This window comes from Paroedura picta, chromosome 9 (genome assembly GCF_049243985.1).
Source record: "Paroedura picta isolate Pp20150507F chromosome 9, Ppicta_v3.0, whole genome shotgun sequence".
Classification (NCBI taxonomy): domain Eukaryota; kingdom Metazoa; phylum Chordata; class Lepidosauria; order Squamata; family Gekkonidae; genus Paroedura; species Paroedura picta.
This window is the reverse complement of record NC_135377.1, coordinates 361,127-377,110: the sequence shown is the minus strand read 5'-3', so window position 1 is coordinate 377,110 and position 15,984 is coordinate 361,127. Positions and strand designations below refer to the sequence as shown.

Sequence of the window (15,984 nt, the reverse complement as noted above, 5' to 3'; positions counted from 1 at the left end):
GCCTCCCCCCTCCGCCAGAGACCGGAGTCCAAAATCAAAGAGTCCCGGAGCTCAGCCAGCTCCTCGTCTGTCCCGTAGGCTGCCACTAGGCGGTCTCGGAGCGGGGCGGTCGCCGGGTCGGGCTCCCATTCCTCCCTGGCCCGACGCCTAGTGACGACCCCCCGTCCCAGCTGCTCCTCACCAAACACGGACCTGGTGCAGGGAGCGTACCCCTCCCCATAATGCGGCAGACGGGAGAGGGCGTCCGCGAGGAAATTCTCTTTGCCGGGGATGTGACCAAGCTTGAAATTGTACCGCGAAAAGAACTCCGCCCACCTCATCTGCTTGGCGTTCAGGGATCGCGGTTGCCGGAGCGCCTCCAGATTCTTGTGATCTGTCCAGACCTCGAACGGCTCCTCTGTTTCCTCCAGCCAATGCCGCCATTCGGTGAGGGCGAACTTAATCGCAAACGCCTCCTTCTCCCAGGTAGACCAGTTCCGCTCCGTTTCGGCAAATTTTCGTGAGAGGTAGGCCGCCGGCCTCAGCTGTCCCGCCTTGTCTCGCTGCAGGAGAACCGCCCCGGCTGCTGCGTCGCTGGCGTCGACTTGTACCACCATCGGCTGGGTTGGGTCGACGTGCAGTAGCGTGGGCTCAGACGCGAAAGCTTGCTTGAGGGCCAGGAACGCTGCCTCCGATTTCTCATTCCAGCCGAGCGCTGCGCTGGGCCGCGTGGCGCGAGGACCTCTCCCCTTGGTACCTAGCAAGTCCGTGAGGGGAGCCACTACGGAGGAGTATCTGGGGATGAAGCCTCTAAAAAAGTTAGCAAACCCCAGGAAGCTTTGTAGCTGTTTCCGGGTGCGGGGCCTTTCCCAGGCCAGCACCGCCTGCACCTTCTCGGGGTCCATAGCTATGCCCTGGGCTGAGATGCGGTAGCCCAAATAGTCCAGGGAGGGACGGTGGAATTCGCACTTAGCCAGCTTCACGTATAGGTGGTTTGCCAGCAGGCGCTTTAACACCTCCCTCACCAGGGTCACGTGCTCTTGGGGATCTTGGCTGTAGATCAGGACGTCATCCAAATAAACAACCACCCCCTGAAACAGAAGGTCCTGCAACACCTCATTAATTAGACTCATGAAAACCCCAGGTGCCCCGCTTAAACCGAACGGCATCACTTTAAATTCGAATTGTCCCAATTGACAGTTAAACGCTGTTTTCCACTCATCCCCCTCCCGGATGCGTACCCGGTAGTACGCCTCCCTTAGGTCCAGCTTAGTGAACAGAGTCCCTTTGCCCAGCCGGGCCAGCAAATCCGGGATCAGCGGGAGGGGGTAAGCGTTCCCCGCTGCGATGGCGTTGAGGCCCCGGTAGTCCTGGCACAGCCGTCGGGACCCATCCTTTTTCCGGACGAACAAGACTGGAGCTCCCATGGGACTGGAAGCGGGCCGGATGAAACCTCGGGCCAGATTTTTACCCAAAAACTCCCGGAGGTCCTTGAGCTCACCCTCACTCATCTTGTAGATGCGCCCTTTGGGTAGTACCGCCCCCTCTGGGATGTTGATAGCGCAGTCCGTGCGGCGGTGTGGGGGTAGCTCGTCCGCTTCCCGCTCGCTGAAAACGGCTGCGAGGTCTCGGTACTCTGGCGGGACCTCGGGCTCTGGTATCTCCTGCTGCGCCGCCGCCGCTCCCCTGGGACGCGCCGCCGTCCTCTTGTGGCTGGAATTCTCGTGGGGGACCCGATGCCGTGCACCCACCGTCAAGTCGAACTTCAGGGTCCCCGCCCGCCAGTCCACCACGGGGTTGTGTTCCTTCAGCCAATCCAGGCCCAACACCGCCCGATATCCCGCTACGGGGACCTGGATCAGCCACCGCAGCTCTTGGTGGTCCCCTATGTGGATGGCGATAGGACCCACCTCCTCCCCGAAAGGTCCCCCCTGAATCGGGCTGCCGTCCATCTGGACGAAAACCAGGGGAACCTTCCGAATGCGCTTCGGTAGCCCCAAAGCCCGGGCTATCTGGGGGTGGACCATGCTGTGGTCGCATCCAGAGTCCAAAAGAGCCTCCCCCACCCAACTTAGTCCGTTCTCCGGGTTCCGGAGCTCTAAAATTACCACGTTCGGAGGTCGCGCCTCATGCTGTAGGGGTTTTCCCTCGCACCGCGGGACCTGCTGCCCGGCGCCGTCTACAGCAGGTCCTGGCCGTTTCCCGTCGCCTGGGCGCTTCCCGGTTCGTTGCGGAGGTCCTCCGCCCGGCGTGCCTGCTGGGGGCGTGTCGCACCTCCCCCCTGGGAGAGCCCGCGGTCCTCCCCCCCTTGCCGTTGGCACGCTGCTGCGAAATGTCCTGACCCCCCGCATTTCAGGCACAGACCTTCCCGGCGTCTCCTTTCCCGCTCGGGGTTCGGGGGTCGTTTGGGGCGAGAGTTGTCGGGGCCCGGTCTCGGCGCCTCGGCTGACCCGCCTTTGGCCTCCCGGGGGGGTGCGGCGGCCCAACCCAGGCTGGCTTCCAGCTTGGCGACCACAAAACACCACCCCTCCAGTGTAGACAGATCTTCTTCCGTCCCCTTGATCACGGCCCATTCCCTGAGCTTCGGGTTAAGGCCCTCCCGGAAGTACTCGATTTGGGTCTCCTCGTTCCAGGAGAACACCTTGCCTGCTTCCCTCCGGAAAATGTCTATATAGTCCATAACCCCCCTAGTACCCTGTCGAAGTCCCTTGATCCGACTCTTTGCCTTGTCCTCAGCCTGGGGGTCCTGGAATCGTCGGCGGAGCGCGACCACGAAGTCCTGCAGGTCCCGAGTTGCCGGGTCGCCGCGCTCGGCCAACCCTAGGTACCACTGACCCGCCTTGCCCTGGAGACACGAGGCCACCCCCCAGACCAAGTCCTCGGAGTCCTCATACCGGTCTCCATACCTCCGGGCATGCGTCAGCGCGTGGAGGAGGAACTGCGGGAGGTCGTCCGGCGTCCCGTCGAAACGCGCCTTAAGCTCTGGGGGGGAACGTTTTGGAGAGTAGTCCGACCCCCTCCGGATCCGGGATTCTCGGCGTCCGCCGTCTCGTCCTGCTCCGCTCCACCGGCTACCAACTTGCCCAACGACGCCGTGCCGCTCCCTGCCTTGCACGTCGCTCCTGCGTTGGTCCGGCTCTCGCCGCCCCGTCGGCTCACCCGCTCCCCCGAGATCCTCTGCTGTCTCGCCTCTCCGCTGGCCGTCTCGCCTACTCGGGACTGAAAACTGCTCCGGGTCGGGGTCCGGGGCCCGCTCACCAGTGCCGGGCTCGTCCTCGTCGCTGGAGACGTCCTCACTCGACGCGATCCCCTCCGCCGTTGTATTACCAGTCCCTCCGGGCCCGGCCCGAGCTTGCTCACGGGCTTCAGCTGCCTGCAAGCGCCTGGCCAAGTCCGCCATGGCCCGCCGCAGGTCCTCTAGGGATTCCTCAGGTCCTACCGGGCGAAGCGCCTGCCTCAGCTGGGTGTCCCAGGTTGGGGCCAACCCCCCAGACCTCGGCGCGCTCCCCGCCGTGCTTGGGAACCCCATGGCCCGGCGCCTTCCCTTGGCCGCCGCTGCCGAGGGTCTCGGGGTCCCGGACAGCTGCTCCTGGCCCCCCGATTTTCGGAGGAAATCTCCCGGGGACATTAAACTCATGTTCCCGGGGTTCGTGGGGGTCGAGACCGCCCCGTTGCTTGAAAACGCCATCTCTGGATCCGTCCCGATAAGCGCTCGGATGCGATGCCGACCCTGGAGTTCGGTGGGAAGCTCTTACGATGTCGGGGACCCGCTTGCTAACTGAAAAAACAGGGTGCCCCTTTTGAAGAAAACGTCACGCCAGGCCGGGTGAACGATACAACAGGAACAAGCTTTATTTCAGCAACGTGGAGTCCGCTGGTATGGAGTAAGAGCTTCCACCGAACTCCAGGTGGAAGCTCCCTTTTATACAAAACCCACCTCCTTAGGCTGTATTGCCCCACCCAGTACTTGCGGAGGGAACATGCTGATACAATCATGACTCATGCACATATGCGAGGTTTTCCGGGGTTCCTGATGGCCCATTTTCCTGGAACAAAGGGCCATCTCCGGGCCCTTGTCAAAAGGTGGAGGGGGACATTGAGGTTCTTTAGCGGCCATTGCCACCTCAACGATCGGGTGGGGCGCCCAGCTGCCGGCTTGCCTATGATCACCATGCCCTACCTCCGTGATCGCGGGCGCCTCTGATGGCGGGGTTCGGTCCGGTTCCCAAGCCACCAAGGACCGAACCACGACACTAAGGAGGTGGTGAGTGCCCCCTCACTGGAAGTCTTCAAGCAAAGGTTGGATACACACTTTTCTTGGATGCTTAGGGTTGATCCTGCGTTGAGCAGGGGGTTGGACTAGATGGCCTGTGTGGCCCCTTTCAACTCTATGATTCTATGATTCTATGATTCTATGATTCTATGATTAAATTCTGCATTGATCCTGTATTGAGCAGGGGGTTGGACTAGATGGCCTGTATGGCCCCTTCCACCTCTATGATTCTATGATTCTATAAATTGCATCTTGTTCTCATTTGCCCATTTTTCCATTGTGTTCAGATCTCGTTGAACTCTGTCTCTATCTTCTGGAGTATTTGCCAGTCCTCCCAGTTTGGTGTCATCTGCAAACTTGATGAGTAGTCCCTCCACCCCCTCATCTAGATCATTAATAAATATGTTAAAAAGTACCGGAGATATTTCTTGAGGTTGGGCGGTGGGACTTCAAAATAGTACAATGCCTCAGAGTGCACCCTCCAAAGCAGCCATTTTCACACGGGAAGCTGATCTTTATAATCTGGAGAGGAGCAGCGCTAGTAGAGACGATGGGAGAGGCTTGCCGGCTGAGGCTGAGAGGGGGTGGGTGTGTCCCGCCTGGGCTATGGGCTTTGGCCAGCTCTTACCAGCACTGCTTGTATTTTCGGGGGCAAACAGACAGACAAACGAGCATGAATCCTGTGAGTTTGGAAAGTCCAGGAAGATCTAAATAAAGAATAATTACAGGCTGAAACTGTAAATGGTGACCAAGTAAATGGCTGGAGAGACATAGGGAACTGAAGTGACCTTTCTCAACCTTGGCCTCATCAGTAAAAATCAGTATTTGCCAGGAAGGTCCTAGGAACTCAGAGTGTCCCAGAATTTCAAGTGGGCTTAGCTTTACAGGAAAGTAGACAGTGAGACTTTGGGGGGGGGGACAGGGGGACGAAGTGATCTACTTTTATTAGGCAGCGACTTGGCCTTGCAGACAACTAGAGGCACTGCAGTTGCCAGTAGTAGGCCTCAGGCATCAGAAGGGCAGACATCACCAGCCAAGCAACAGACTGTGCTAGCTAAGGAGAGTCTGTGGCTACATGCATTCCTTTTGAAGGGGTGAATGTGAGGGGGGGGGGGGGAGAGCTTTCCCTTCAGCCTAACTGCCTGGAGATGAGTTGTCCTTCCAGGGGATCCTCAGACCCCACCTGGAGGCTGGCATCCCTAAACCTCAGTGGGATACAATGACACAGAGTCACTCCTCCAAAGTAGCCATTTCTGCCTGGAGAGCTGATCTTTAAAGTCTGAGCAGGAGATCTCCACACGCCACCTGGAGGTTAGCTGTCCCCAGTTGGGAAGTATTCCTTCAGGTTTGGAAGTGGGACTTCCAAAGTGTATAATGCCTCTGCAGCCACCTCACTAACCACCTAGCAGCCCCTGACTTATTTCTTGTCAATAAAACATTGCAGAGAGGAGGCAAGCTTGCCAGATTGGTGTAGGTTCACATTCCGGAATTCCACACGACCTGGGTGTCCATGAATCTGACTATGGTCAAGATTACTGTGCACAGAGAGTCCTCCTCTTAGGGTTGTCAGCTTCCAAATGAGGCACTAAACACACACCAAGCCATGAGCTAGCACCTGTTACATTACAGATCGCAACAGGCTTTACTACTAGTATGAACATAAAACATAAGAGAAGCCTTGCTGGATCAATCTATACAGTCCAGCCTCTCATCTCACCCAGGGGCCAGCCAGTTCTTCTGCAGGGCCAGCAACAGGGCAGAGAGGCCAAGGCCCTCCCCTGAGAAGACCCTCAGAAGAGCCCTGCTGGGTCAGGCCAGGGAGAGTCCCTCCAGTCCAGCCTCCCGTCTCACCCAGGGGCCAGCCAGTTCCTCTGCAGGGCCAGCCACAGGGCAGAGAGGCCGAGGCCTTCCCCTGAGAAGACCCTCAGAAGAGCCCTGCTGGGTCAGGCCAGGGAGGGTCCCTCCAGTCCAGCCTCCCGTCTCACCCAGGGGCCAGCCAGTTCCTCTGCAGGGCCAGCCACAGGGCAGAGAGGCCGAGGCCTTCCCCTGAGAAGACCCTCAGAAGAGCCCTGCTGGGTCAGGCCAGGGAGGGTCCCTCCAGTCCAGCCTCCCGTCTCACCCAGGGGCCAGCCAGTTCCTCTGCAGGGCCAGCCACAGGGCAGAGAGTCCTAGGCTTCCCCTGAGAAGACCCTCAGAAGTGCCCTGCTGGATCAGACCAGGGACCATCCATCTAGTCAAGCCTCCTGTCTCACACAGGGACCAAACATTTCCCCTGGAATCCATTGAGCACATATGCTGAGACCTTCCCCTGAGGTTGCCTTCTGGCTCTGGGATTTAGAGCCTCTGAATGTGGAGGCTCCCCTCTGTGACCTGGGCGAGTAGCTGTTGATAGGCATATGGTCCCCGAATCTACCTAACCTTTCTTTTAAAATTGTTCATACCTTTGGTAGCCAATTCCACATTTTAATTGCGGTCTGGTGAAGAGCAGTCCCGTTGTACCTTGGCAGCGCCACGGAGACCTGCCCCTTCATGTCCCCTAGGATCCCTCCCTAGGATGGCCCCTTGCCGAGAATCTGGGAAAGCGATGTTGTTGTTTTGCACCCGTTCCCATCAGCAGGGCCAGGCCGGCCAGAGCACAATGGGAAGGCTGGTTGATCCTCCAGCACAGCCAGTGGGGGACGGGGGGTGGGGTGGCCAGAGGCCTTGCGTCTGGACGGTGCATCTCCCAATGTACCGACATGTTCTGCCACCATCAGGCTGGGTGAGAAGCCACGGGGGGGGGGAGGGGGCTGAGGGGGCTGGCTGGATTTGTAACGAGGGAAGAAAGTGAACGAGAGAGAGGGGTCCTTGTATGGCCACGGCTTCGCCTTAGCCAGCAGTTGGTGGTGCCCGGTTTTGCTTGCTCCTGGACAGAGATTTCGGTCACACAAAGTCTGCTTTTGTGGAATATTAATGAAATCCTAACGCTGGGGCACAGCAGCCCACCTCCTGGCCCATGTGGGGGCTGCCTGCCACGCACAGGAGCCACCAGGACTTGCACACTCCTGCCAGCAGGGAGCGCTGCACTCCCTCTCAAAAAGCTCACCCAGGACTAGAGGTTGTCTGCTGCCTTCCTGTCCCTGCTTGGATGGGAAGGCAGCTCTCTCCGGGATCACACGGTTTCCAGCCCTGCCTGAGCAACCCTGCCTGGCAGTTGCACTGGTGGTTTCCCACTGGGTCTGCCTGCTCTGGAGCAATGTCGAGGGTGTGGTTGGCTTCTGCTCAGCTGGCTGCACAGGGCCCAGCGGGGAGGCCAGCCTTCTCCAGTGCTGCTTGAAGCTCTGGTTTTATTATTATTATTATTATTATTATTATTATTTCGATTTATTCCTAGGAGCTCCTGGGATGGCGCTCCAGCATCTTCTTTGTGAGGTGGCTGGGCCCAAGAGCTCTGGCACACCACCAGCACCCAGCTAGAGCGAGAGAGCCAAAGAGCACACAAAGGATAGGGCCTGGTTCTGAAGAGCCTTTTGCACACAGGGCCTGTGGCCAGCCTTCTTGCCCCCCTGGACAGCCTCCACTCGAGAGCTCCATGAATCACCCACCTTCAGGGGACACCCAGTGGGCCCCTCCCCATCAGTCTGAGGGCAGCCCCTTTTGAGCCAGTCCCTGCCTCTCTGTCTGGGCCACAGGTCACACAGAACCTGGGCTCCCCACTCCTGATTATGCGGCTTCTGCAGGAGCAGCTGTCGGGCTCTCTGTCCAGTTGGCAAGGCAGGTTCTGCCAAGGCAGGGAGCCAGGGATCGGAGCCTCCAGTGAGGGCGATTGGTGGGGGAAGGGCTCTGCCCATGACCTGAGGCAGACGGAGATGGCTCCTGGAGAGACAGAGGCTACTGGGGCAGTGCTGGGACCTGCCCCAGAGGACGTCTGTGCTGGGGACTAGGGATGGGCACTGAATTCAGTACTTTTCAAATTCGGGAAGTGAGTTATTCATCTTCAGAAATTTTTGAATGGAGGCTGGAGAGCCATTTGACGGAGAGGTTGATTCTGTGAAGGCTCAAGGGGGTGGCAGGTGGCAGTGGGTGAGCGAGAGGGTTGTGACTGTCCTGCATAGTGCAGGGGGTGGGACTAGATGACCCAGGAGGTCCCTTCCAACTCTAGGATTCTATGATTCCACTTTGGCCAGTTTGGGAAAGAAAAAGCCACTGCAGCTGAATCAACCACCAGACAGCTGATCCTCTGCGGAGAGAAGCCTCCCCAGGCTTAGCGGCTTGGCTGCTCAGGTTGTGTGGGGAGGGCAGCAGACAGGCTTGGTGTCTGCTAAATTGTCCCCATCAGGGCCCAGGAGGACAGGTGCGTGGCTGACGTGTCACCGCTGTGCCCTCCCAGCAAGCAACTGGTCCCAGTAGCCATTTGGTGGGGGGTTTAAATTTCTCCCCGGCAAGCCCAACTCCCCACAGCCCCACAGAGATCTCCTGGGGGGAAAGATGACACCAAAGAGCGGATCCTCAGGGATACCTGTTTCGTGAGATCGTTCACATCAAGCCTGGATCACCTTGGGCTTCTCTGATTTGGCCCATTCAATTTGGCTCCGATAAACCTTCCGGGCTCACCTGAGGCAACTTGCCCATCCTGACTGGGGACCAGATCTGCCCAGGGAGGCCGGGGTGGGTCCAAGGCGGGAGCAGAGAGGCTGGAAGATGCCTGAGAAGAGTAGAGTTCAGGAGAGCACTTGGATGGACAGGCATTATGGGAGGGAGGAGACGGGGGGGGGGAGGGGGGAGGTAGGAAGCCCTACACCTCACAACTTCTGCTTTCCCCCCATCCTGGATGGGGGGGGGAGGCTTCCTGAATAAACAATTCATGGGGGGGGGGTTTGCCCTCAGGCTCGTATCCCATCCTGTGGAACAGGTTTGAATCTCCTGCTGGGACCGGGGCAATTGTGCTGTGACAAAAGGAAGAAATGGGGGGGGGTTTGTTGTTGCAGCTGCCTCATGGCCATCCCTTCTGGGGTCTTCAAGGCCAAAGGTGTTCAGTGGTGGTTTGCTGTGCCCTGCCTTGCCCTGCCTGACGGTCACGGCCCTGATGGCCCCTGTGAGCAGCTCCCACGGGGGGGGGGGGGGCACAATTGGGTTAGCCTGGGCCATGCGGGGGTGGGGATGCTTTCAGCCAAAGCCTTCTCAGAACAAACAGCATAACGCCTCAAGGGAAAGGCCGGCCCTCGCTGACCTTGTCCAGTCATGACCAGGTGTCTGTCCCATCACTTCCTGCAAAGGGGGGGGGGGCTGAGGGTGTCACCAAGGGCTCCCCCTGGGCAAAGGCCTCCTTCCCTGGGACCCAGCAGTCCCCAAGGGGCCTGATCAGGTGAGAGCCTGCCTGGCATTCAGCTCTGAGTGCAGCCCCACGGCAGAGGCCCCGGCTGTATTGCCAAGGTGAGTGTGAGCGAGGGAGGCCTCTGTGGGGTTGCCCGGGGACAGAGCACCAGCTCTGGGGAGAGGATGTGGCCGGCACGTGAGTCGGCGTGTGCTGCTCTGCCAGGGCTGGGCTGATGCATCATCCCAGGGCGGGGCTGGAATGGGAGGCCTTAAGTCAAGGCAGCAGCCTGGCCGGGCACAGAGGAGGGAGGAGGAGGCGGCAGCAGCAGCAGCAGCAGCAGCAGCAGCCCAGAACCTGCAGGTAGGCATCAAGGGGGAGAGGAGGGTGTCGTCAGCCCCTGGCACTTCTGCCAGGGCAAGGCCAGTCTGGGTGGAAGTGGGCTGAGGCATCAGGCCTCGTGGAGTTGGCTGGCAACCTTGCCTGGAGATGCCCACCGCCAGCCCTGGCGCACCTGCTGGGGGCATCTCACTGGCTTGGTGGGTTTCCAATGAGACTTGGCTCTCCCACCTCCTCACAAGGCCTCTGGAGTCCTCCTGAGCAGGTGTGCCAAGAAGAGAACTATCTCAGTGGAGCCCCCCCCCATCCTCACTTGAAAGGGGAGCCCTGCCACCCCCCCTCGCACACTGGCCTCCCCGCTTCACTCTTCCTCCCCCACCCAGCTTGTCCTCTCCGTTTCGAGGGTTTGGGGTTTGGCCAGCAGAGTAGGCTGGGCCTCAGCTGCGGTGCCCAGGAGGAAAGCCGGTTGCTGGGGGGCAGGGGGGGCCTCCTTGGTTGGCGTGGCATGGCAGCAGCTGGGTGAGATGGGCAGCCCATCGGAGTGACGCATGTGGCTGTGGGGGGGGAGTGGTGCAGCAGAGTGTGTGTGTGGGGGGGAAAGAAGTGGTGCAGCAGAAGAACAGGGGCCACCCTTCACTACCGTGGCACCCGGGGTGTTGCCAGGAAAGCAGAGGAAGTGGGGAAGCCACTTCCACCGGCAAATCGGGGGGGGGGGGTCTGCATGGGCAAGAATGTTTTTAGATGGTGGCGCAACGGCCAGCGATGTGGTGGGGAGAAAACAGGGGCAGGAGGCAGACCCCCCACCCGCAGCCAGCCTCCCTGCCCCTTGGAAGTGGTGGATCGCAGGCAAACATGTTCCCCCCTCCCCTCCCCTCCCCCGGGATCCTTCTGGGCTGCTCTCCCCCCCCCCCCCCGCCAAGGTTGCTCCTCTTTGCAGCCTCCTCAGCCACCTGCTGCAGGTGATAGGTGCGGGGGGTGGGCCTGGGGGGGCAGGGCCTGAGTCATCATTGCTTCTCCTTCTGGATGAGGCGGCCACCCAGAGGGCCTTGGCTGGCCGTGCCACCGTAGAGACCCAGATCAGGCCTCTGTGCCACCCAACTGCTCAAAGGCCTCCTTCCTACGGGAGACGTGTGTGCTACAGGTGGGCTGGCCTGTCTGTCTGGATTTCGTGCCCGACACTCTTGGCCAAGGCTGGCTCGCGGCAGCTGGCAATTACCATCTGACCACAATACAATACGTGACCGTTTAAAAAAGCCATAAAACCATAAGACTCCATAATTAAGACAATATCTGACAAAGCAGCAGCAGAGAGTTAATTTTAACCACTGTTCCCCCCCCCCCCCAGGAGGGCTCCGGCCTCCACGCTCTGGTCCCTCCCAGGCAAGCCCTGCCGCTTCTGCCTGCAGCAAAGGAGTTGACAGTCTGCTGGGGGACTCTTGCTCTGAGGGGGGCCTCTGGCCAGGAGCTGCCCGCCATGGCTGCCAGGATGAAAGCCTCCCCTCCCCTCCCCATCGGCTGGGCAAGGCCCCTCACTTGTCTCCTGCTTTCCTCTGTCTGGGCCTGCCCAAATGGGTGTCCTTCAGTCCCCCGTCCCCCCCAGCCCCAGCCCCAGCCCCAGCCCCAGCCCCAGCCCCAGCCCCAGCCCCAGCCCCAGCCCCAGCCCCAGCCCCAGCCCCAGCCCCAGCCCCAGCCCCAGCCCCCAGCCCCAGCCCCCAGCCCCAGCCCCAGCCCCTGCCCCAGCCCCTGCCCCTGCCCCCAGCCCCAGCCCCAGCCCCTCTGCTGCCACCATTACAATATCTGGAGCATGACCTCACACCAGACAAACAGCTGTTTCCATTCTGAAGACAATATTAGCCGGTTGGGATAAATCACCCTTCACCAAGCAGCAATTACAGTCATGAGCAAGCAGGTGCCATTGGGCAGCAAGGCCAACTCTGCACAAACCAGTTTTCTGGCTGGGGGGCAGAGATGGGTCACAGGCCTGGTCTGGCCGGCGGGGCTGGGGCCAGGGGACCAGTCCCAGTGCTACCAACTGGGTCAGCGGCTGCGGTCTCTCTCCAGTTGTCCCAAGGGGAGAACTCCCGCGATACCTCTCCAGCTCCGTGCTGCTGGCCCTCTGGGCTGCGTCAGCTGGGTGTCGTGGTTAAGAGCAGCGACTTCTAACCTGGCAAGCTGAGTTTGATTCTCCGCTCCTCCGGCCCATGCAGCCAGCTGGGTGACTGCATGCCACTTGCTGTCCTGTTAGAGCTGTTCTCGCAGAGCAGTCCTAACAGAGCTCTCTCAGCCACACCTCCCTCCCAGGGTGTCTGCTGTGGGGAGAGGGAGGGGATCGCCTAAGGCACTTTGAGACTCTTTCAGGTAGTGGAAAGTGGGGTATCAAGCCCAAGCCCTCCTCTTCTGCATCCTCATCAGGCTCTCATCAGGCTCTCACCTGGGCCAAGCCATCACAGCAGTTTTGCCCACCCCATCCCCCGTGTGTCCCTGGCAGACCCCGAGGGCAGCCCTGGAGAGGCCTCCAAATTCTGCCCTGGAGCGGGTTGGCCAAGCCCACCTCTTGCAGCTAGGAGGAGGCAGGGGGGACTGTTTCAAAAAGAGGGAATGCAGGTGACAACTGACTGCACCACATGCTGCCGTGGCTCCACACAGGGGCCCCAGGTGGCAGGTACGAGGCAAAGGCGGAGGGAGAGGGCCACGAGAAGGAGGGAGGCAGGTGAGGGTGTGGCCCCTGAGTGGTCCTGCAGGATTCCGGAGGGTGACCTTCTTGCCCTGGGAAATGGATGTGGCCATCTGAGGAAACCTCCACATAGCTGGGACAGGGTGGAGGCCCAGAGCCGGATGCAGACGAAAGCAAGAGAAGAGGGCTGTAGGGGCCTCTAACTCCTCCAGGCCATAACTGAAGGGCCACTTTGGGTAATGCACTTAGTCTTAATCCAGGCCTCCCTGTGGTAGGCAGCCAAGGGGCAGAGGCACAGCCTCTGTGTGTGCTTGCGTGCGCACATGTGTGCACACCAGAATTGACTTAGACCGCAGCCAGCATTGCCATGTGAGCGATTGTGGTCTTGAGGGCAGAGTGCTGGATTAGATCTGAACAAATCCCTGGAACTCACCAGGTGACTGTCCACACCTGAGCCCCTCACTGGGTGGTCGAGAGGATGGGATGGAGGAGGGAACAGCCCCCTTTGCTGTCACCAACGGCATGGAGGCAGGTGGGACAAGAAACCCACAAGCCCACTAGCGGCAGAGGGGTGCTCCAGGAGGCAACCCAGGCAGGCTGTGAGACCAGCTGCCCCTAACAAAGGCTCTTCTTCTTCTTCTTCTTCTTCTTCTTCTTCTTCTTCCCTCCCTGCAGAGCCTCAGGTGCTGTCTTCACCCCACAGGATCCAACCCCCAGGACATATCCAGACCCTTCTGCCCCACAGCCATGTCCCGGACCAAGCAGGCGACCAAAAAGGACACCGAAGAGATGCCCATTGTGCAAGTCCGTGAAGAGCCACACTGGCCCTTCCCTCTTCCCTCCCCGGAGCTGAGGGAGGAGTCTGTTGTAGCTGGCGTCCTGAAAGAGCCCAGCCAGGAGAGGCTGAGCATCCAGAAGGCCATGCGGAAGGGCCTCCTGGCTCGCGGGACGGGGCTGGCTCTGCTGGAGGCCCAAGCTGTGTCAGGCTACATCGTGGACCCTGTCCAGAACCGGAAGCTGTCTGTGAGAGATGCGACCAACGCCGGCCTGGTAGATAGAGAGTATTTCAACACACTTCTTGTGGCAGAGAAAGCCGTGACAGGCTACACTGACCCCTTCTCAGGGAACAAGATCTCCCTCTTCCAGGCCATGAAGAAAGGCCTCCTGGTCAAAGACCACGGTATCCGCCTGCTGGAGGCACAGGTCGCCACCGGGGGCATCATCCACCCCATGCACAGCCACCGGCTTCCCGTGGAGCTGGCTCACAAGTGGGGCTACTTGGATGCAGAAATTAGTCACATGATTGCAGACCCTGCCAACCATGGCAAGAGATACTTTGATCCTATTGCCCGTGAGAACCTCACGTATTCACAGCTTCTCCACAGGTGTGTCCCTGACCCTGGAACTGGGCTGCTCATGGTTCAGGTCATGGAGAAGGGCTCCATTGTCTCAAAGCTGGATAAGAGCACCCAGAAGTCATTGCAGGAGGCCACAACCAATATCAATGTGGGTTTTTTCCAGGGCCAAGAAGTCTCTGTCTGGGACCTCCTTTTCTCCAGCTATGTCCCTCTGCCAAAGAAGCAGGAACTGCTGAAGCAGTACAAAGCAGGCTCCATCACACTTCAAGACATGATCGGCATCCTCAGTAACATGGTGATGGAGGCAGAGGCCCCCCGTGGGAAAGAGGAAGGGCCTAGCCAAGAAGCAGAGCTTCGGAGTGCATCAGAGCAGGACAGGCTGGAGAAGGCCCTGAAGTCCAGGATGGCGAGGGTCTCAGGGGGTGACTTCCGGGGGTGGAAGGTCTCCGTGTGGGATTTGCTCCATTCCAAATATATCCCTGAGGAGAAACAGAAGGAATTGCTGAAGCTGTACAAGTCTGGCATACTCAGCACTGACCAGATGGACGTGGTGGTCTCAGCCATAGCCACCAAAATAGAGGAGGTAAAAGCCAAGGAGCTGGGTCATGTCACTGGCCCCGGCCGGGAAATGGATACCATGGATGAATCCGACGTTTTTGACCCCCAAGAGGAAGACCTGAAGAAAACTTTACAATCTGTCTGTATCCCTGTAACCCTTGGGGAATTCCAAGGGCAGAATGTCCCTTTGCTGGACATCGTCTTATCCAGGTATTTTCCCCAGGATAAGCGAGAGCAGCTGCTTCGTCTGTACCGAACAGGGACGTTTAGCGCAGAGCAGATGGCCAGGGCTGCCAGCGGCATCCTGGAGAAGTTGGAAGCCAGTCGGAAGAAACTCATTGTGAAAGTGATCGGTCGGAGCCGAGGGACACCTGGATCCAGGGAGGATCTGGGGGCAGGAGGTGCTCCAGCTAGCAAGACTCCGGAGGAGGTGCTGAAGTCCAAAACGGTCACCTTCCCTGCTGGCGAGCGGCGGGGCCAGCAGGTGTCCGCATGGGACCTCCTCTTCTCGGACTACATTGCCCGCGACAAAAGGGAGGAGTTGCTGAGGAAGTACCAAGATGGCACCTTCTGTGTCGAGGAGCTCTCTTCCATCCTTGTCATCCTGGCTTCGCTGCATGAACTCTTTGACTCTCTGGAGCACACAACACCCAGAACAGGTGGGGACAGTGCGGCAGCAGGCGAGTCTGGGCCGACCACAGCGGTGCAGGAGGAGGAGAAGGACGATGACAATGACGATGACGACGGTGATGACGATGATGATGACAAGGATGAGGATGGGGATGAGGATGAGGATGGTGACAAGGAAGACCAAGACAAGGACAAGGCTCTGAAGTCCAGGATGGTTTCCGTGGCGGTCAGCGAGTTCCGCGGACGGAAGGTCTCCCTGTGGGATCTGCTGCACTCCAGGTATGTCCCAGAGAAGAAGAGGAAGGAGATCTTGAAGCTGTACAGAATTGGGATCCTCTCCACTGACCAGATGGAAACCGTGATCACTGCGATTGTTGCCAGAGTAGCAGCCAGAATGGCCATGGCAGGCCGGCATGTGAGTGCCTCTAGCCCCGACATCAGGAGTGGGGGCAGCCGCGTGGCTCACGAGAAGTCCCGGGTGAAACCCGTGGATATTCTGACCATGGACTTCCCGGTCGGAGACTTCCAAGGCCAGAGGGTCTCCATGTGGGACCTCCTTTTTTCCAGGTATGTCTCGGAGGCCAAACGGCAGGAGCTTCTTGCCAGGTACATCACAGGGACACTCAGCAGCCAGGAGATCCTGGCCATGCTCACCACCCTCATTGTGGAGACCCACCAACTGCGGCGCACCCCGAGTTTGCACCACCCCCTCAGCCCATGGCTCCCTGGGGCCCTGGGGCTGGCCCAGGAGCAGAGGGCCTCCTTGCACAATCTCCACTGCCCTCCGCTGCCAGAAGAGCACCGGGCAGGAACAGTGACGGTCAGCGAGATCACGGTGACCACCACTGTCATCAGTGGACCGGAGCAAAAGCATGGGTAG

The 15,984-nt window shown here is 59.5% G+C and overlaps 1 protein-coding gene across 1 annotated transcript; it reads left to right on the top strand.

Annotated features, from left to right (window-relative positions):
- The first annotated feature begins 9,859 nt into the window (after positions 1–9,859).
- On the top strand, positions 9,860–15,984 carry LOC143844964 (epiplakin-like). The gene is made up of 2 exons (XM_077352855.1): positions 9,860–9,908; positions 13,234–15,984. Exon 2 carries the CDS (start codon positions 13,306–13,308, stop codon positions 15,982–15,984), a length of 2,679 nt encoding a protein of 892 aa, XP_077208970.1. The 5' UTR covers positions 9,860–9,908; positions 13,234–13,305.

What these genes read in the sequence shown, in the direction of transcription:
- LOC143844964 (XM_077352855.1), top strand. Translation starts at nt 13,306, where the DNA reads ATGTCCCGGACCAAGCAGGCGACCAAAAAGGACACCGAAGAGATGCCC.